The sequence below is a fragment of the Suncus etruscus genome, chromosome 7, assembly GCF_024139225.1.
Source record: "Suncus etruscus isolate mSunEtr1 chromosome 7, mSunEtr1.pri.cur, whole genome shotgun sequence".
Lineage (NCBI taxonomy): Eukaryota > Metazoa > Chordata > Mammalia > Eulipotyphla > Soricidae > Suncus > Suncus etruscus.
The window spans coordinates 98,605,493-98,626,653 of record NC_064854.1 but is presented as its reverse complement, the minus strand read 5'-3'; the positions used below and the strand labels follow the sequence as shown (position 1 = coordinate 98,626,653).

At 44.4% G+C, this 21,161-nt stretch overlaps 1 protein-coding gene across 1 annotated transcript in view; it reads right to left on the bottom strand.

Annotated features, from left to right (window-relative positions):
* DHRS7B (dehydrogenase/reductase 7B) overlaps positions 1 to 21,161 on the bottom strand; it is a 51,968-nt gene that overhangs the window by 18,831 nt on the left and 11,976 nt on the right. Inside the window, 1 exon segment of the mRNA XM_049777022.1 lies at positions 5,974 to 6,152. Coding sequence (XP_049632979.1) covers positions 5,974 to 6,152 — 179 coding nt within the window.

The window sequence follows — 21,161 nt, the reverse complement described above, 5'->3', positions numbered from 1 at the left end:
CAGACACCTTACCTCTAGTACCACCTCACCGGCCCCAAAATATCTTCTAACTTATCATCTTCCCACCTCGTGTGTTAATATCCAAAAGTTTAATTACCAGAACAGAAAAACAGGCCTGAAAAGGCTTAACTACTGGTTGCATTAGTTCCCTTTGTGGATGAAGCTCAGAACTAAGACTTAAGGCCTCTGCTGACAAAAAGCTGTTGGCAGTTTTAGGGACCTCCTAAAAATGGTCAGTGGTATGAGACATCCGTAAGGCAAGAGGAAAATGGGCAGGTGGGTAGATTTATTGGATAGTATGCTTAGAACTTCCATTATTATCTTTGGTTCTCAAAAACCCTCTATACATTATTCCCATTTTCACAATTTAGGAAACTCAGTGAAGGTAAATGATATGCTCAGACAGGCAGTCTCACCTATGGCAGCCTGTGTTTATGTGTGAGCCAGTGCAGCAGGCACATGTTTATTAGGAGGCATTTGCATGATTCTGCAGAAGCACACAGATATGGAACTCTGTGATGAGGGTTGGGGGTGCTGCTCCTTCACCTACTGTCTGAAGGGTTGTTTTCCCAGTGAGTACTTGGAGATAGACGAAAGCTGCTGAAGGACAATGGCCAGAAGTAGCTGATACTGAAAGTAGAGTGTCAAATAACCTTGCAGAGCCAGAAAATGTACTGTAGCATAGTTTACTTCAGTTCAGAAAGAAATAAGTGTAGGGCCAGAGTGATAACACAGTGGATAGGGCATTTGCTTGCATGCAGCCTACCTGGGTTCAATCCCTGGCATACCAATATGGTCCCCAGAGCCTGCAAGGAGCGATTTCTGAGTGCAGAGTCAGGAGTAACCCCTGAGTACCTTGGGTGTGGCCCCAAAACAAAACAAAACAAAACAAAGAACCTAAAGTGTGCTGAGTACTGAAAATACTCAAGGATCATCAAGATAGCTTCATTTTTTCCCCCCAGCTTGCTCAGGGGGCCATTCCTGAGCAACATGTAGGAGAGGGTCACTCTTGGCAGTGCTGAGACACCATGTGATACCAGGTAGAACCTGTGCTCAGCCCATTGAGCATCTCTTCAGCATATATGTTTCATATTAAAAGGCCCCCTACTGCTAAGTGGAAAACGAGAATGGAGAACACAGGTCTAGTGATAAATAATCAGGATATCACTAAGGACCTAATGGGGAGGTATGATACTATTTGGAAACCTCTATGCTGCAAGATTCTTTTCTTTATTCTTTGTTTTTAAGGCCCGCACCCGGGGGTACTCAGGGCTTACTTATAACTTTTGAAGTACCACTTCTGACAGGGCTCTGACGACAATATTTGGTACCAGGGATCAAACCTGGGTCAGCCATGTTTGTATTGAGCTATCCATGCTGTATTTCTACAGTTCCCTGTAATAGATTTGAAAGATACTAGTCAATTTTTTTTTTTTTATTCCTAAGCTCATTTTGTAAAATGTTCATAAAAACTACTGGTGAAAATAGGAAATATTAGACCTGTCCTAACCCAGGTATAATCCCCCAAATGCCTGTAAGGCTGGTCGATGCTGACTTGTCAGTGCTTAGCTGACAGAGAGCCACTGGGTCCCAACCATCTAAGAATCCCAGTGGTCAAGTGGTTTGCTTTGGTCTCCTTGGTTTACAAAAATGTACAGGCCTGTCCTGGAAGCCCAAGTAAAGGGTTAAGAACCAAACTTTGGATCAAACTTTGGTTTGGAACCAAACCAAAGTCATTTGCTCTCCAGGAAGGAAGAAGGTGTCAGGCATAGAAGTTTGCTCTTCCAGTCCTTTCCCTAGAAAGCCTACAGTTTTGTTAAAACTGTAAGGTTTTGGGCCCGGAGAGATAGCACAGTGGCGTTTGCCCTGCAAGCAGCCAATCTAGGACCAAAGGTGGTTGGTTCGAATCCCGGTGTCCCATATGGTCCCCCGTGCCTGCCAGGAGCTATTTCTGAGCAGACAGCCAGGAGTGGCCCCTGAGCACCGCCGGGTGTGACCCAAAAACCAAAAAAAAAAAAAAAAAAAAAAAAAAAAACCAAACTGTAAGGTTTTGGGCAGGAGAGATAGCATGGAGGTAGGGCATTTGCTTTTCATGCAGAAGGACGGTGGTTCGAATCCCAGCATCCCATATGGTCCCCCGAGCCTGCCAGGAATGATTTCTGAGCATAGAGCCAGGAGTAACCCCTGAGCACTGCCAGGTATGACCCAAAAACCAAAACCAAAACCAAAAACAAAAACTTGTAAGGTTTTTATCAGGAGAGGAGGGGCTAAGGAAAAGGTTCCCAGGGCCACTTACTTTGCATGTGGATGACCAGGTTCAATCCTGCTTACAAAACACTGTTGCATGTGCCCAAATAAAAATAAAAATGAGGGGGCCGTGAGATAGCATGGAGATAAGGCGTTTGCCTTCCATGCAGAAGGTCATTGGTTCGAATCCCGGCATCCCATATGGTTCCCTGAGCCTGCCAGGAGCGATTTCTGAGCATAGAGCCAGGAGTAACCCTGAGCGATGCTGGGTGTGTCCCAAAAACCAAACCAAAACAAACAAAAAATGCAATAGGAAAGGAGAAGGGATTCTAACATGCCTCAAGAAAGGGAAAGAAAGCTTTTTAGCTGGACTGTCTCAGGAGGCAAAGCCCTCTTTCATACCACAGCAATACCCCCTAGAGCTTCTCTTAAGAGCTGTGTTTGCCAACATCACCTTGTATGTCCACTGATGTTTTTTTTGAAAGAGTGCTAGTCTATTGAAATTTAGTCTAAAATCTAATAAATTTATTCTAAAATTTAATCATTTTCAGATATGCTGTTCTCAGGTGCTGCTTTTTTTTTTTTTTTTTTTTTTTTTTTTGCGTGTGTCACACCCAGCAGTGATCAGGGGTTACTCCTGACTCTAAGCTCAGAAATCGCTCTTGGCAGGCTTGGGGGACCGTATGGGATGCCGGGATTCGAACCACCACTGTCCTCCTGCATGCAAGGCAAATGCCTTACCTCCATGCTATCTCTCCGGCCCCAGGTACTGCTTCTTTTAAGATCTAGTTTTCTCACTGTATTACACTGTCAAAAAGGCACAAATCCAGACAAAGCTGCAGCCTCTATTCTGCTGTGGGTGGTCCGGGAGATAAGCCCACACCTCAGTCCTGTAGATCCTTTCTCCAGAGCAGAAAAGCTTCCTGAGAGGGAATGAATACTACACTCCAAAGCCAGACACTAGCATTCTTCAGGCCAGAACTATTCCTCTGAATTACTAAAATCATCCCCTGAGATTAAGTATCTCTCTGGCTCTGGTGCCTTCCTCACCCTGTTTTGTTCTGTCATGACCAATACAATGGACATTGCATGAGGTAGTGCTAAAGAGTACAGACACACAAATCCAAAGTATGTGAAGCAAACAAGCATACACTGGCTTCTGGAAAATATCACCTATGCTGTTCACTTCATAGTCAAGCCCCAAAGGGAAGAAATGACAATTTGTGTAGGGAGTGACAGAAGTGAAAGCAGCAGAACTGGAAAGATTCTACATTGATTTCTTGAAAAAGTGAGCACAGGAAGGCAGGAAGGACAAGAGAAAAAAAAGGTACCATTTATCTAGAGCTACCAGATGAGCCTTCTCTGCTGGCAAGATTCCTGGCTTAAATCAAGATCGCAGTTCATGGGGCCGGGTAGGTGGCGCTGGAGGTAAGGTGTCTGCCTTGCAAGCGCTAGCCAAGGAAGGACCGTGGTTCGATCCCCCGGCGTCCCATATGGTCCCCCCCAAGCCAGGGGCGATTTCTGAGCACATAGCCAGGAGTAACCCCTGAGCGTCAACCGGGTGTGGCCCAAAAACCAAAAAAAAAAAAAAAAAAAGATCACAGTTCATGACCTCCCTGATTACTCTGGCTAAAGTGGGCATATAGAACACTTTGTTCCATTTGTCAGAGGCCCCAGTTTTAAAAGGACAAGCTCACATAGCTTCACTACAACACAGGAGCAATACAGAAAGCTGCCTTGACTCATCTATAGCCCAAAACTTCAGGTTGGATGACACGGCTTGTGTTGGGGTGGGGGGGCAAGGACAACTTTTCACAGAGCATTAGCATATCCTTAGTGATCAAGGCTGCTTGTGCTTGAAAATGCCCATTGGAAGTCAGGTTCTATTTCATTAGGTTAGAGGAAAAAGAGAGAAATATACTCTGTCCCTCAGAGAACAAGAGTGATTTGGAATGCAAGAAATGGTTGGCATAACATACCAAACACATATATGATAGAAGTTTCATTTTCCTTCCAATGATATTTTCAACTCCCTTCTGGACCTGAAGTCTTAAGGTGGAAATGTGATAAAATGGAGAGGAGCGGGCCCTTCTTGAATATTCTCATACCAGAACATATGCAGCTCACTTTGCACCTCAGCCAACTCTCGAATACTCTTCAAGGTCTTTTATGCTTCTCTCTGAGGTCAAGAGGCCTGGCTGTTGAGTCCCTATATATAGCAGCTGAGTAAGGTCAGCAGAGCAACAGTGCCAAAGAGTTTGGAGGCAGCTGTTCCTAGGCAGTTCTGGATATCTGATGTCAGACACAGGGGCACCCCCAGATACAAATGAATCCATAAAACCCAAAGCCTTGTCGACAAACTACTAACCCAGTAGACAAATCCCTGTGTGCTCCTTTATGTTCCTGTGACAGTCATGTACTGATCAGCCTCTCACAATATGCTGCTCCCAGCTTTGGCCTGCTGCACTGCCCTCCCTGCTGACCTGGCCCTCTTTCTGGGAAAAAGTTGGTCTCATGTGAGACAAACTGAGTTCTTGAGTCAGATTCATGGACTTAAATCTTGACTTTGGACTTTTCTGGCTGTAAGTCCCAGAGCTTAAGGCCTTTTCTGAATCTGAGCTTTGGGAAATTAGTGAAAATGAATCCAAATCTAAACAGACAATGGGGCTCCCTTATCAGGCCTTGAGTGGTGATGACAGGACCGTGCCACATCATGGAGAAGAAACTGTCTTTCACTTTTCTATCTCAGCATTCTATTTGGCCCTGAGATGTGCCTTTGGGGAATGGGATGTCCCCTTCTAAGAGTAAGCTATTCTCTCTTCCGTCAGTCATACAGCCATAATATGCTTGCAGACAGGTGGTCTCTCAGTTTGCTTTCAGGCCCAGGGTCCAGTGTCAGTGCCTTGTGGAGTGATGTGATGCCTGGCCTCATGCTTAGGATATGGGCAGGAATTGCCCAAACATGGCTGTACTGGTTCTCCAGAACCCTGGCCCCAGGAGGCATGTATGGATAGAAGGGTAAAGGAGTTGGTCTTTGATCATGTCAGACTCTAGGCTTGCAAATCTCTTACAAGTGCTGTCCCCTGACACTCAACATACTCGTGGAATTATAATGGAACTAAATGGGGAACCTGGTGAAGGAACAGCCAAGGCCCTGCTTATCCTGTTCTCCATGGCCACATGCTTACTGAGAAGAAGCTACAGTTTCTAATTTGAAAATTAGGAGCCTTTATGTACAAATCCCTAATGAAATAAGTGGCTGTGCAAGGGAGGTGGGAGCCTCTAGCTGGCCACATTCTTTCTCACTGGCTCCCAGGGGTGAGGCTCAACATCAAGACCAGTTAAGAGTCTGGATCTGGGGGCTAGAGAGATAGCATGGAGGTAAGGTGTTTGCCTTTCATGCAGGTCATTGGTTAGAATCTCGGCATCCCATATGGTCCCCTGAGTCTGCTAGGAGTGATTTCTGAGCATAGAGCCAGGAGTGAGCATAGAGCCAGGAGTAACCCCTGAGCGCGGCCGGGTGTCACCCAAAAAAGCAAAAACAAAAAAAGAGTCTGGCTCTGGTGTTTCAGCTCTTTCCCTGTGTGCCCAGGCAAAGACAAACTCATACCCCAGAAATATCCAGCCTGCTGCCTTTTCTGCGCCTGTGTCAGTGGTTCCACTGCAGCAGAGCTTCTCTCTGAAGGACAAACTTCTTTCCCCAGGACACAATGCCTCAGGACTTACCTCGCCCCAGACCTGAGGTAGAACCTGTGATGACCACCACCGAGTTTTGGAGGCAACTCTTTGTGAACACATGCTGCAGCAGTTTAAAAATGCTATAAAGTCCCACGCAACCCAATAGAAGGGGCAGGATAGTTGTTGATGAGATACAGTCCATGGTCCGCACCTTCAGCCAACTCTTCCTGGAAAACCAAAAGCAAGTAAATCAGAGAGGTTGGGAAAACTCAAGAGACATGCCAACACCCGCTTCATCCTAAGTGAACTTCAGCCCTGTAAACTCACAATCTCTGGACACTCTGCTCCAGCTCTGCAGCCAGAACCTGTTCTTATTCCACCCACACTGCCAGAGACAAGTGGGAAACAGTGACCACTGAGGAGAATATCTCAGCTTTAGACTCTAGTGCCTTAAGTATTCAGGAGCAATGACCTGTGAGATCAAGCACAGTTCTTCAGAAACATGTTTTGGGGAACCCAAGTATTGCCCATTAGCATTTGTTATTTGAATATTTGTGTGGAACAAATATATTTTTAAAAGAGAAGGAAAGTACTGTGGGATAATCTTATAGAAACTTTTTCATATATTAAAGGATGTCATGTTTTTGCAATGCAGAGGTCTGGGTTTAATTCCTGGTATCCACCAGATGGTCTCCTGAGCACTACTAGGAATGACCCCCAACCACCAAGCCAGGAGCAGCCTAAAAAAAAAAATGGAAGAAAGAAAAGAACCATACTTCTTCCCAAGGGGACATACATCTTCCCAAGCAGAAAGATCTATACTGCTAAAGCTCTCAAATATATTTCTGATCAAGAGTCTCACAGGCATTTAAAGGGAATTCAGCAAAATGGAGCTGCCCTTTGCTTACATGGGCACAGGCATAATCTCAGGCTGAAAATGGCTTCGCTGGGTAAATCTGAGGCATATTCTCACTTAGCTTTTGCTGCGGGGTCAGATGGAGTCATGAGGTTGTGTGTGTGCGTGCGTGCATGTGCGTGCACAGAATGGTGTCCAGTTAACTCTCAAGAAACACCAGTTTGGGGCCGGGTAGGTGGCGCTGGAGGTAAGGTGTCTGCCTTGCAAGCGCTAGCCAAGGAAGGACCGCGGTTCGATCCCCCGGCGTCCCATATGGTCCCCCCAAGCCAGGGGCGATTTCTGAGCACATAGCCAGGAGTAACCCCTGAGCGTCAAACGGGTGTGGCCCAAAAACCAAAAAAAAAAAAAAAAAAAAAAGAAACACCAGTTTCCTTTACAGTCACCTCTAATTTCTTATTTCTTCACCCTGCCACTCACCTATGCCTGGTGCCAAAGCAAACTAAGTGTGGAGACACAGACTAAAAGGGAAATCAAGAATGAGCATGGTTAGGAATAAAGCTGGTCTGTTTCGGGGCCGGCGAGGTGGCGCTAAAGGTAAGGTGTCTGTCTGCCTTGCAAGCGCTAGCCAAGGAAAGATCGAGACCTTGGCTCTATCCCCCGGTGTCCCATATGGTCCCCCCAAGCCTGGGGCAATTTCTGAGCGCTTAGCCAGGAGTAACCCCTGAGCATCAAACGGGTGGTGTGGGTGTGGCCCGAAAAACTAAAATAAATAAATAAATAAATAAAGCTGGTCTGTTTCAAAGAAAAGCATTAGTATTTGAGACAAGTGGATCAGAGGAATAGTACAGGGAGTGGGGTGCTTGCCTTACACATGGCCAACCTACGTTCAGTTCTTGGTATCCTATATTGTCTCCCTGGGCACTCCCAGGACTGATTTCTTTTTTTTTTTTTTTTTTTTTTTTTGGTTTTTGGGTCACACCCGGCGGTGCTCAGGGCTTACTCCTGGCTGGCTGCTCAGAAATAGCTCCTGGCAGGCACGGGGGACCATATGGGACATCGGGATTCGAACCAACCACCTTTGGTCCTGGATCGGCTGCTTGCAAGGCAAATGCTGCTGTGCTATCTCTCCGGGCCCCAGGACTGATTTCTGAGTGCAGATATAATTCGATTATCTCCGGGTGTGGTCCACAAATAAACAAAAAACGCCAAAACATAAATCAACAAGAGCAAAAACAAATGCCTATCCATCCCTCCGGGGATGCTTCAAGTAGAAAGGGGCTGGAAATCAAGAAGAGAGTTCCTGTGAACTTTCCTGAAGCTTCCAGTTACTTATAAAAATGGGAGTAAGTGAACCCTCCCGTCTACTCATTATCTGATCTCCTCAGCTCCACAAAACAAACAAGTATTTCTGCTTCCTTTCACGACATTGACTCCATGGATGTCAGAGTCATAACCTACTGAGTAATCCCAACACAGATCCACTACACAGCTGCTTGATCCTGAAGGTCAGGGAGAGAGAGGGCTGTCCTGATTCACTACTAAAGGTTTTCACTCGATTTGATCACCTCAACTAGTTTAATTTTTTTTCATTTCCTTTCCAATACATTACACCCTGATTTCCATTAAAAATAACAACAGGGGCCAGAGCAATAGCACAGCAGTAGGCCATTTGCCTTACACACGGCCAATTCAGGACGAACTTCGGTTCGATTCCTGGTGTCCCATATGGTCCCCCTAGCCAGGAGCGATTTCTGAGCACATAGCCAGGAATATCTCCTAAGCGTCACTGGATGTGGCCCAAAAAAACAAGCAAACAAACAAAAAAAAACAACAACAGAGGTCAGAGAAATAACACAACAGTAGGGCGTTTGCCTTGCACGCAACCAATTCAGGAAAGATGGTGGTCCTGGCATCCCATATGATCCCCTGGGCCTGCCAGGAGCAATTTCTGAGTGCAGAGCCAGGAGTAAACCCTGAGCACCACTGGGTGTGACCTAAAAAACAAAATGACAACAACAACAACAAAAGGGGCCTTAGTATAGTGGGTAGAACACTTGCCTTGCATGTTGCCAAGTTAGGGTTCGATCTGCAGCACTGAACTTCACCAGGAGTAATCCCTAGAGCCAGACCATTGCCATATATAGTCTCCAAACCAAAAGAAATTATACACAAAATAATAATTTTAAAAACATCACCACCAACAGTCTTGGACAATAGATCTATATTTTTGGTTTGGGGGCCATACTTGGTGGCACTCAGGGGTTACTCCTGGCTCTACACTCAGAAATTGTTCCTGGCAGGCTCGATGACCATATGGAATGCTGGAAATCAAATCTGGGTCCATCCTGGGTTGTCCATGTGCAAGGCAAACACCCTACCACTGTGCTCTCTCTCCAGCTCCAATCCATAATAATAATAAAAAAAAATAATATTAAAGGTCAAAATGATCTATTGCCATTGACTCCCACTTAATCAACTGTACAGACTGATTTTCAGTCATACAATGTATAACAGCTTTCAACGGTGCACATTTCCTGCCACCAATGTCAACAGTTTTCCTCTCACCCTACAGTTCCCGCCCAGCCACAACTATAATGATGATCTGAGAATGAAAGTAGTTCTAACTGCTAGGCCCTTTACTCCAATGCTGATGCCAATGGAAGCTGTGGGCAAGCCAAGCCCCATGGGAGATGCTGGGACTGAGGAATCCTTTAGCTGGCATCAAGCGGGGAGAGAAAAGGAGAGAGAAAGAAGAGAAGAGAGAAGGAAAGAGGGGGAGAGGGAAAGAGGGGAGACAGAAAGACAGAGACAGAAGTAAAATGACAAAATGTCTGCCCCAGAGGCAGGTGGGGGAGGGTGGGTGGGAGGAAAGAGGGCATAATGGGAAGGGTGGGAGGGAAATTGTTGACATTGGTGGCAGGAAATGCACACTGCTGAAGGCTGTTATATACTGTAATGCATATTGTATATGTATATATAGTATATGTATATATAGTTATATTGTTATACCTTGTATACATTGTTATACATTGTATGTACTATAAATCAGTCTTAAGGGCCGGAGAGATAGCACAGTGGCGTTTGCCTTGCAAGCAGCCGTCCCAGGATCAAAGGTGGTTGGTTCAAATCCCGGCGTCCCATATGGTCCCCCGTGCCTGCCAGGCGCTATTCCTGAGCAGATAGCCAGGAGTAACCCCTGAGCATCACCGGGTGTGGCCCAAAAACCAAAAAAAAAAAAAAAAAAAAAAATCAGTCTTGAACAAATTTAACTGTAAAAAAACATAGTATGAACAACCTTGTAACCATAGTGTTTACATTTAAAAATAATAATGAATTTTTAAAAATATTCAAATTCAAAGAAGGTACTAACATTTCTGCCCAAAAGTCTATAAGTGGTATTGTAGGTATTCCTTCCTGGATGCCCAGTCCCCCAGAAGGGATGGGAATATTTCCTGCAGGAGGCAGGGGTGAGTGCTGGGGGCAGAAATGATTGCCAGTTTGTAGGTATAAGGTATATAGTTGTTGTGTTTTTGTTTTTTTTTTGGTTTTGTTTTTTTTTTTGGGTTTTTGGGCCACACCAGGCAGTGCTCAGGGGTTACTCCTAGCTTTCTGCTCAGAAATAGCTCCTGGCAGGCATGGGGGATCATATGGGGTGCCGGAATTTGAACCAACCACCTTAGGTCCTGAATCAGCTGCTTGCAAGGCAAACGCAGCTGTGCTATCTCTCCGGGCCCTGTAGGTATATAGTTTTACAGAAAGCTCTATAGCAGGGATCTCAAACTCAATTTACCCTGGGGGCCACAGGAGGCAAAGTCGGGGTGAGGCAGGGCTGCATAAGGGATTTCACTTACCAAATATTCGCAATAAAAAATCGCATTAGTGGGCCCGGAGAGATAGCACAGCGGTGTTTGCCTTGCAAGCAGCCAATCCAGGACCAAAGGTGGTTGGTTCGAATACCCGTGTCCCATATGGTCCCCCGTGCCTGCCGGGAGCTATTTCTGAGCAGACAGCCAGGAGTAACCCCTGAGCACCGCTGGGTGTGGCCCAAAAAACCAAAAAAAAAAAAAAAAAAAAATCGCATTAGTAAGAAAAAAATCGCATTAGTAAGAAAAAAATCGCATTAGTAAGAAAAAAATCGCATTAAACATTTGCATACCCTGAACGGAACTGCTCAGGGTATGCGAATGTTTAATGCGATTTTTTTCTTACTAATGTGATTTTCATTGCGATTATTCGGTAAGTGAATAATCACGAATACTGCGATATTTGAAGGCCGGCTGTGGGTCACAAAATGTTGTATGGAGGGCCACAAACGGCCTGCGGGCTCTATAGCAAGTGACAGAAAACACAGATAGGTCTGCCAATTGCTAAGCTCAGAACTGTCATGTAATAGATAGGGAGTGGGGTGGAGTTGGTGTGGAGGATGCTTGGTTTGGGGAACACTTTTATTCCTAGGCCGGTCCGAACTCCTCATTCTTTGCAGCCAAGGTGGACACACCAGGCTGGTTCTGTAGCTGCTGAGGACAGAGGGTGGAGGTGGGGGAGCTGCTCATGAAAGAATAGTGAGGCTGGGGGGCCGGAGAGATAGCATGGAGGTAAGGCGTTTGCCTTTCATGCAGGAGGTCATCAGTTCGAATCCCAGCGTCCCATATGGTCCCCTGTGCCTGCCAGGAGCAATTTCTGAGCCTGGAGCCAGGAATAACCCCTGAGCACTGCCGGGTGTGACCCAAAAACCACAAAAAAAAAAAAAAAAAAAAAAGAATAGTGAGGCTGAATCTCTGGGGTGAGGCCAGGAAGCTCTGTGGAGATAGTTCTGTACACTCTTGCATGGTTCCTGGCAACCAAAGCTCTGTAGACAGTCTCCCCATTTCATACCTAAACGTGAGTGAGCTTCATTTAAAAGGGTTGGGGGGGGCCGGGCGGTGGCGCTGGAGGTAAGGTGCCTGCCTTACAAGCGCTAGCCAAGGAACGGACAGCAGTTCGATCCCCCGGCGTCCCATATGGTTCCCCCAAGCCAGGGGCGATTTCTGAGCACATAGCCAGGAGTAACCCCTGAGCATCAAACGGGTGTGGCCCAAAAACCAAAAAAAAAAAAAAAAAAAAAAAAAGGGGTTGGGGGTGGGAAAAGAAAGTGTGAAGCATCAAAGGGGTAGCCTGTTGTCTCCTGAAATTTAGAGGTGCAAGTGGAGAGATAGTCCAGGGATTACAATTGCCTTGCTTGCAAGTGGCACCAGTTTGATCCTTGGCACTGTGATTCCTAAGGAGTGAAAGCTGAGAATGACCCAGTGTAGCCCAACCATGCTGATCCACCCACCTCCAATAATTCAGTGGTTTCATAGAGTTCTTTTTTTTAATTTTGGGGCCATCCCCAGCAGTACTCAGGAGTTACTCATGGCTCTGTGCTTGGGGGCCAGCTGGTACAAAAGGATCTATATAAAACAAGTGCTTAAACTCCTGTACTATAATCTTAATTATTTAGTTGTCTTTAAAAACAGCATTTATGGGGCCGGGAATGTGGCGCTAGAGGTAAGGTGTCTGCCTTGCAAGTGCTAGTGTAGGACGGACTGCGGTTCGATCCCCCAGTGTCCCATATGGTCCCCCCAAGCCAGGAGCGATTTCTGAGCGCACAGCCAGGAGTAACCCCTGAGCGTCACCAGGTGTGGCCCAAAAACCAAAAAAAATAAATAAATAAAATAAAAAAAAATAAAAAAAATAAAAACAGCATTTATGCTTGTTTCTGTGGGAAGCAGCCCAGAAGACACCAAGAAACATAATCTTTCCAGGACCCAAACCCAGTAAGATGTCCCCACCCAACCAACATGGGGGCTGATTCCTGCCATGTGATGGGGCACCAGAGAACCATTATAAAGGACTGCTGTCCTGCTCCTCTGTCTGCATTTTGGGTGGAGCCAGAGCGCAGCCTTTCCGCTTGGCTCTCTGAACCTCACCTCAGTACATAGTAAAAACTACACTACATGCATCACAATGGGGAAACAATGCAGGACAATCTCATGTATAGGGAATGAAGATGGCTGCTCTGATAATCTGAAAAGTACCAAAGAATTACGAGGATGTTCATGGAGCTCAAAGAAAGCATAGATCGAGTTAAATGGAGCACAAATAAGAATCAAGAGGATATGAAGATTGAAATTAGAAAACTTCATACTGGGGGGGGGGCTCAAAAAAAAAAAAAAAAGAAAACTTCATACTGAAATAACAGGTCTGAAAAACTTGGCTTATGAATTGTAAATCTTAATGGAAAGCCTCTCCACTGGAGTAATGGCACCTGCAAACGGTCAGTGAGCCAGAGGGTGAGATGCAGAACAACTCTATACAGCAGAAGAGATTGGAAGAGAACCTTAAAGAAAATGATCAGATAATGTCTAAACTACCCAAAGAATGTGAACAGATAAAAATAGAAGGCTTTGATAGAATCAACAGAAATAGGAATCATTGACGTCCCAGAGACCCAGGAAGAGAATAATAATGAGTTGGAGGAAGAGTGAGAAGAGGAAGAGGAGGAAGAAGACTAAGGCAAAGAAGAGTAAGAAAAATAAGGCAAAGGAGTGTAAGAAGAATAAAGCGAAGAGTAAGAATAAAGCGAAGAGTAAGAATAATGTGAAGGGTAAGAAGATGGGGATGATGAAAAGGAAGAAAAAAGGAGGAAGGAGTGAGAAGGTAAAGAAGAGTAAGAAGGGGAAGAAGAGAAAGAAGAAAAAGGAGGAGAAGAAAAAAGATAAGAGGAGAAAGCTAAGGATGTAGTTCAATTTGTAGAGTACATGACCTATATATCTCAATGCCTAGATCTGATCCCAAATTATCTCATGTTCATGCTTATTTATTCTCACAACTTGTATGAATTCATGTATATCACATAAAAGTATGTGATATACTTATGCATGCTCACATCTAATAAAGCAACTGTAGAGCCAGGAGTAACCCCTGAGTGCTGCTGGGTGTGACTCAAACAACAACAAAAACAGGCAGGGGTGGGGAAGGAGGGAGAGGGCGGTAGTGGAGGGAATTCTGCACTGTTGAAGGGGGGGTGTTCTGTTTATGAATGACACCCAACTACAAACATGCATGTAATCATGGTGCTTCAATAAGGATTTTTATTAAAAGTAAAAATAAATAAAAATAAAAACAGCATTTATGACAACTACCTAATACCATGACACCCACATATCCAATCTGGTTTCTAAAGGACTTTTCTGGTTTGGGATTTTGAAGTCACTCCTAGAGTTGTTCAGGGTTTACTCCTGGCCTTAAGGTACTCGCCTATCTCCCTAGCCCTCTAATGTACTTTTTGAACTTAATTTAACACTAATAGATGATGTTAGAGTGATCTCACCCTGTTTTCTGGAAAACACAGAGGCCCCAAAACACACAGGACAAGGCATTACACTGTGGGAGCAAAGCAGAAAAATGATCACCAAGTGGATGCAAGGAATCTGGCTTTAAGTCCACCCTGTCATGTTTTGCTGTGTGACACAAGCAAATTTACTCTCCATTTGCACTATGTCCTAATTTAGAAGGAGGGATGCTTACTACATGAAAAAAACATTGAGAGTGATTTTGTAAATCCTTACTTATTGACAAATGTACTTCTGACTCATAAACTGAAAAAAGGCAATTATCAAAGAGGTTTTCAAAAAGGAATTAATAGTAGCCAGTAGGCAGCTTTAAGGACTATTCATGTAAGTACATTTAGTAAAATGACAAAATACACTACTTTATATGCACAGCTCATACTCTGTACATCATCTCAGGTCCCGAGTATCACTCTCTCATCCATTCCAGAACTTTGTAATTCAAAGTCAAACAGTTCAAATGTTGGCCAAAGAACATACAACACAGCCCAGAAACAGCTAGTAATTTTAACTTTAAAAATTACAAATACGGGGGCCGGGAAGGTGGCGCTGGAGGTAAGGTGTCTGCCTTACAAGCGCTAGCCAAGGAACAGACCGCGGTTCGATCCCCCGGCGTCCCATATGGTCCCCCCCAAGCCAGGGGCGATTTCTGAACACATAGCCAGGAGTAACCCCTGAGCGTCAAACGGGTGTGGCCCCCCAAAAAAAACAAAACAAAAAAAACAAACAAAAAAAATTACAAATACGGGGCTGGCGAGATAGCGTGGAGGTAAGGCATTTGCCTTCCATGCAGAAGGACGGTGGTTCGAATCCCAGCATCCCATATAATCCCCCGTGCCTGCTAGGGGCGATTTCTGAGCATAGAGCCAGGTGTAACTCCTGAGCACTGCCAGGTGTGACCCAAAAACCCAAAACCAAAAAAAAAAAAAAATTACAAATACATAACAATATTTATAAGACACATGATCCTCATCTGAACCAGAGAGATAATTATAGATAGTAAGGCACCAGCCTTGCATGATGCTAAGCCTGGTTCAATCCCCAGCACCTGGCCGGGCGGTGGCGCTAAAGGTAAGGTGCCTGCCTTGACTGCGCGCTAGCCTTGGACAGACCGCGGTTCGATCCCCCGGTGTCCCATATGGTCCCCCAAGCCAGGAGCAACTTCTGAGCGCATAGCCAGGAGTAACCGCTGAGCGTTACCGGGTGTGGCCCAAAAACCAAAAAAAAAAAAAAAAACAAAACCAATCCCCAGCACCAAATATGGTGGTTCAAGTACCACTTAGGAGTGATCCAAGCACAGACCAGGTATAAACCCTGAGCACCTCCAGGTGTAACCCAATCTCCCACGCATCAAATTAAAAAAAGACAGGCAAGATATCAATGAATGTAAAAAATGAGAGGCTAGCAGGGGTCTCAAACTCAATTTACGTGGGGGCCGCAGGAGGCAAAGTCAGTAGTAAGCCTTGAACATTGGGGCTGTGACCCAAACAACTAAAACAAAACAAAAAAGATTCCTCTAGGGCAGGGCCACAAAATGTTGTATGGAGGGCCGCAAACGGCCCACGGGCTGCGAATTTGAGACCCCTGGCTAGAGTGATAGCAGAGCTGGTATGGAATTTGCCTTGCAAGTGGCTGACCTAGGTTTGATCCTTGGCATCCCCTATGATCCTCCAAGACTGCCAGGATTAGTTTCTGAGTGCAGAGCCAAGAGTAACCCTCAGTGCTGCTGGATGTGGCCCCAAACCCAAACCAACAAAACCCAGGGGCTGGAGAGATAGCACAGCGGTAGGGCATTTGCCTTGCATGCAGCTGATCCAGGAGAGATGATGTTTTGAATCCCGGCACCCCATATGGTCCCTCGTGCCTGCCAGGAGTGATTTCTGAGCACAGAACAAGAGCAACCCCTGAGTGTTGCTGGGTGTGACCCAAAAACAAATGAACAAAAAACTAATGTAAAAATAAAATCAAGGGGCCGGAGAGATAGCATGGAGGTAAAGCGTTTGCCTTTCATGCATAAGGTCATCGGTTCGAATCCCGATGTCCCATATGGTCCCCCGAGCCTGCCAGAAGTGATTTCTGATCGTGGAGCCTGAGCACTGCCGGGTGTGACCCAAAAACCAAAAATAAAATAAAATAAAATCAAGAGGCCGGAGAGATAGCATGGCAGTAGGGTGTTTGCCTTGCACTCAGGCAACCCAGGACAGATGATGGTTTGAATCCCGGCATCCCATATGGTCTCCCAAGCCTGGCAAGTGTAACCTCTGAGCACTGTTGGGTGTGACCCAAAAAACAAAAAAACAAAAAAAAAAAAGAAAGAAAGAAAGAAATCAAGATTCAAGTGTTTAAAGGGTCTGTTAGAGCATAAACATATAAGCTAATGGGAGCTGTACACAGCATAATTTTGAGATTAAAAATAAAACATATACCACAATATATATCAGATTAAGTAAAATTATCCACCATTTTTGTTATTACTGTGTACCTGAAAACTTTTATTTATTTATTTTTATTTATTTTTTTGGATTTTGGGTCACACCTGGCGTTGCTCAGGGGTTACTCCTGGCTGTCTGCTCAGAAACAGCTCCTGGCAGGCACGGGGGACCATATGGGACACCGGGATTCGAACCAACCACCTTTGGTCCTGGATCGGCTGCTTGCCAGGCAAACGCCGCTGTGCTATCTCTCCGGGCCCGAAAACTTCTATTTTTTGTAGAATAACAATAATGACCTCACTTTCTTTTCTGATTTTAGTCATTTGAATCTGATTTTTTTTAAATCCATCTAGCTAAAGATTTACTCTCTTAAAAAAAAAAAGAGAGAAATGTTGTTCCTCTTTTCAAAGAACTATTAGTTTCATTGACTTGTTTGTTTGTTTTGACCTGGAAAAAGGAATCAGAGATGCTTGGCAGGGGTTGAAGGGTATGCACTACCAAGAGTCAAACCCTGGGCTCCTGCAGAATGCAAACCAGATTCTCTCCTCGTCCTTGGGCAACTGGGTTATTTTGAGATTTTTTTTTGGTTTTTGGGTCACACCAGCAGTGCTCAGGGGTTACTCCTGGCTCTATGCTCAGAAATTGCTCCTGGCAGGTTCGGGGACCATATGGGATGCCAGGATTCAAACCACCAACCTTCTGCATGCAAGGCAAATGCCTTAACTCCATGCTATCTCTCCGGCCCCAGTATTTTGAGATCTTGACTACTGTGAACAGTGCTGTAATAAACATAGAAGTGAAAGTAGTTTTTTAATTAATGTTTTCTGTGCTCCTGGTCCCCAAGAATCTTCAGGAGTAACCCTTAAGTAGACAGCCTGGAGGAAGCATGAGCAATAACAGATATGGCCCTGAATAAATCAATTCCTCTCAGCACTGCTTCTGTTATATTCAATATGTTTTTATACCTATGTTCTTAATATTCAAAAAATATTGACATACCTGGTGACAAGATGGGGACACTGTTGTTGGTCAAAACTTTCTATATAAGATATGAGATGGATTCGATATAGGTGGTCTATCACATTTATAGTCTTTAACTCCCTTATTATGTTTCCATTATTGTAAATAAGATATGTCTCCATATATTACAGAACTACTATTTCTCTCTTAAATTAGTTTTGCTTTATTTATCGGGGGGGGGGCATAACACACTCAGTTTTGCTCAGGACTATTCCTGCATTTATTCTCAGCAGTGCTTGGGTAGGTATATGTAATACTGAGAATCAAACCAGAGTAGGCCCTAATTTCTACTATCTAGTGACATCATAGCCATTAATCATGATGCATTTTTAGTTTTTTTGTTTTTTGTTTTTTTTTTTTTTGGGGGGGGGGTCACACCCGGCAGCGCTCAGGGGTTACTCATGGCTCCACGCTCAGAAATCGCTCCTGGCAGGTTTGGAGGACCATATGGGATGCCAGGATTTGAACCACCATCCTTCTGCTTGCAAGGCAAATGCCTTACCGCTGTGCTATTTCTCCGGCTCTGCATTTTTAGTTTTTAATCTCATACATATAGTACTCACCCAGTGTCTTTATAGTATAATTTCCCTTTGTGCTTGACTTAACTCAGGTTGTTCTATTCATCCTAGTCCCTATACATGCAACATCCTATGCTCATGTTGCCAACAAGAGCGGACATCAAGTAAGTGAACTAGAAGAAAATTAACAGTGATCAAAGGCTGTAAAATTGAAAAATGGCTGATGATTTTTAAGGCTTGTCAATTAAGCATGTCCTATTTCATGACAGCTATTATTTTGAAGAACAAGGCATTGAGCACAGAATCAGGAGTAAGCCTTGAGTACTGCCAAGTGTAACCCCAAAACAATTAACCAAGGAAAACTTTTCTATGTTGTCTATGTTTCTTTCTGGCTTGGGGAATTTCTTTCTCTTCTACTTTTCAATAACCATTTCTTCCTTAAAAAGTAAAAATTAGGGGCCGGGCGGTGGCGCTGGAGGTAAGGTGCCTGCCTTACCTGCGCTAGCCTAGGAGACAGACCGCGGTTCGATCCCCCGGCATCCCATATGGTCCCCCAAGCCAGGAGCGACTTCTGAGCGCATAGCCAGGAGTAACCCCTGAGCGTTACCGGGTGTGGCCCAAAAACCAAAAAAAAAAAAAAAAAAAAAAAGTAAAAATTAAAAAGTAATAAACAAGAAGATGGAGACTTATACAGTAAAAACTACAAAACATGAAAAACTTAAAAAGGAGGGCTGGGGGTAGCTGAAATGCATGCTTTGTATGTGGGAGTCCCAGTCTGATCTCCAGAACTTCATGGTCCTCTAAGCACTTCTGAATGTGGCCCCAAGACCAGAAGAATATAAAAAATATATATAAAAGAATATATATATATATATATATATATATATATATATATATATATATATATATAAAAGAATATAAAACAAATACCCTACTTGTCTTGCATGTCTGACCCCAGCATCCCATTTGATCTCCTGAGCCCTTCCACCCTCCCAGGAGTGAACCCTGAATACAGAGATGGGAGTAAGCCCCGAGTTCCACCAGGTGTGGCCCAAAACCAAAACCAAAACCAAAAAAGCCTCCTCAGACTCTTTAAAAATTAAGAATAGGGGCCGGAGATATAGCATGGAGGTAAGGCGTTTGCCTTTCATGCAGAAGGTCATTGGTTCGAATCCCGGCATCCCATATGGTCCCCCAAGCCTGCCAGGAGCGATTTCTAAGCGTGGAGCCAGGAGGAACCCCTGAGCACTGCCAGGTGTGACCCCAAAAAAAAAAACAAAATAAGAAAAAAAAATTAAGAATAGAATTACCAAATGACCACAAAGTTCACTGCTTGGTACAAACACAAGAGAATAATATCAGGATTTCAAAGAGAAACTGTAATCCTAATGTTCACAGTAGCATTATTCACAATAGATAAAACATGGAAGCAAACAAATGTATTATGATCAGTTATGTCAATTATGTGATGCATTTTCTTTAAATTGTTTTAAAAAATGAAAAAAAATGGAGCCAGAGAGATAGCATGGAGGCAAGGCATTTGCCTGGCATGCAGAAGGACGGTGGTTCGAATCCCGGCATCCCATATGGTCCCCCGAGCCTGCCAGGAGCGATTTCTGAGCGTAGAGCCAGGAGTAACCCCTGAACAGCGCTGGGTGTGACCAAAAAAAAAAAAACAAAATCAAAAACAAACAAACAAAAAAAACCCCAACATGGTAGCAACCCAAGTGAGCATTGCCAATTAACATATAAACAAAATGATAAATAAATAGAATATTATCCAGACTCTAAGAAGGAGGAAAAGTCTACATTGGCAGGGGTCTCAAACTCGCAGCCCACAGGCCGCAAATGGCCCTCCATATAACATTTTGTGGCCCTGCTCTAGAGGAATCTTTTTTTGTTTTGTTTTGTTTTAGTTGTTTGGGTCACACCCCCAATGTTCAAGGCTTACTACTGACTTTGCACTCAAGGATCACCCCGACTTTGCCTCCTGCGGCCCCCAGGTAAATTGAGTTTGAGACTCCTGGTCTACAGTATATTACAATATAGATGAAGCTTTGGGACTGGGTTACACCTGGCAGTACTCAGGGAGACCATATATGGTGCTGAATATCAAAGTGGGGTCAGCTACATGTAAGGCCTTAACACTTCTACCATTTTCTCCAGCTACAACATTGATGAACCATAGGAAATACGTTAACTTAAATAAGCCAATGACGAAAAGACAAATTTTATATAATTCCATTTATATGAGAAACCTAAGAGCAGTCAAATGCTTAAATATAGAAATCAGAATGAGGCTTGCCAGGCTGAGGGAGGGAGAGCGGGAAGTAGTTTTGTAATAGGTACAGTTTCCATTTGTAAGATGAAAAATAATACTGGAGATGGATGACGGCACAACATTATGGATGTATTTAATACCATTGACCTGTACTCAAAAATGGCTAAGGTGAGGCCAGAGAAAAAGTACAGTGTCAAGGGCACTTGTCTTGCATGCAGCCAGCCCTGTTCAATCAATGGAACTGTATATGGTCCCCGCAAGCACTGCCAGCGAAGACTGCATTGCTGGCTGTGGCCCCCTTCTGAAAACAAAATATTATGATGGTAAAAATTGTTGTATCTTTCTTTTTTTTTTTTTTTTTTTGTGGTTTTTGGGTCACACCCAGCAGTGCTCAGAGGTTATTCCTGGCTCCAGGCTCAGAAATTGCTCCTGGCAGGCACGGGGGACCATATGGGGCGCCGGGATTCAAACCGATGACCTCCAGCATGAAAGGCAAACGCCTTACCTCCATGCTATCTCTCTGGCCCCCAAAATTGTTGTATCTTATAAATACAAAGAAAACTGGAATTTGGGTTTCTGAATTACATTTAAAAGTGATCAAGGGACTAGAAATCAAACCCAGGTCTCTGGCATGAAAAGCATACACTTGGGGCTGGGCGGTGGCGCTAAAGGTAAGGTGCCTGCCTTGCCTGCGCTAGCCTCGGAAGGACCGCGGTTCGATCCCCCGGCGTCCCATATGGTCCCCCAAGCCAAGAGCGA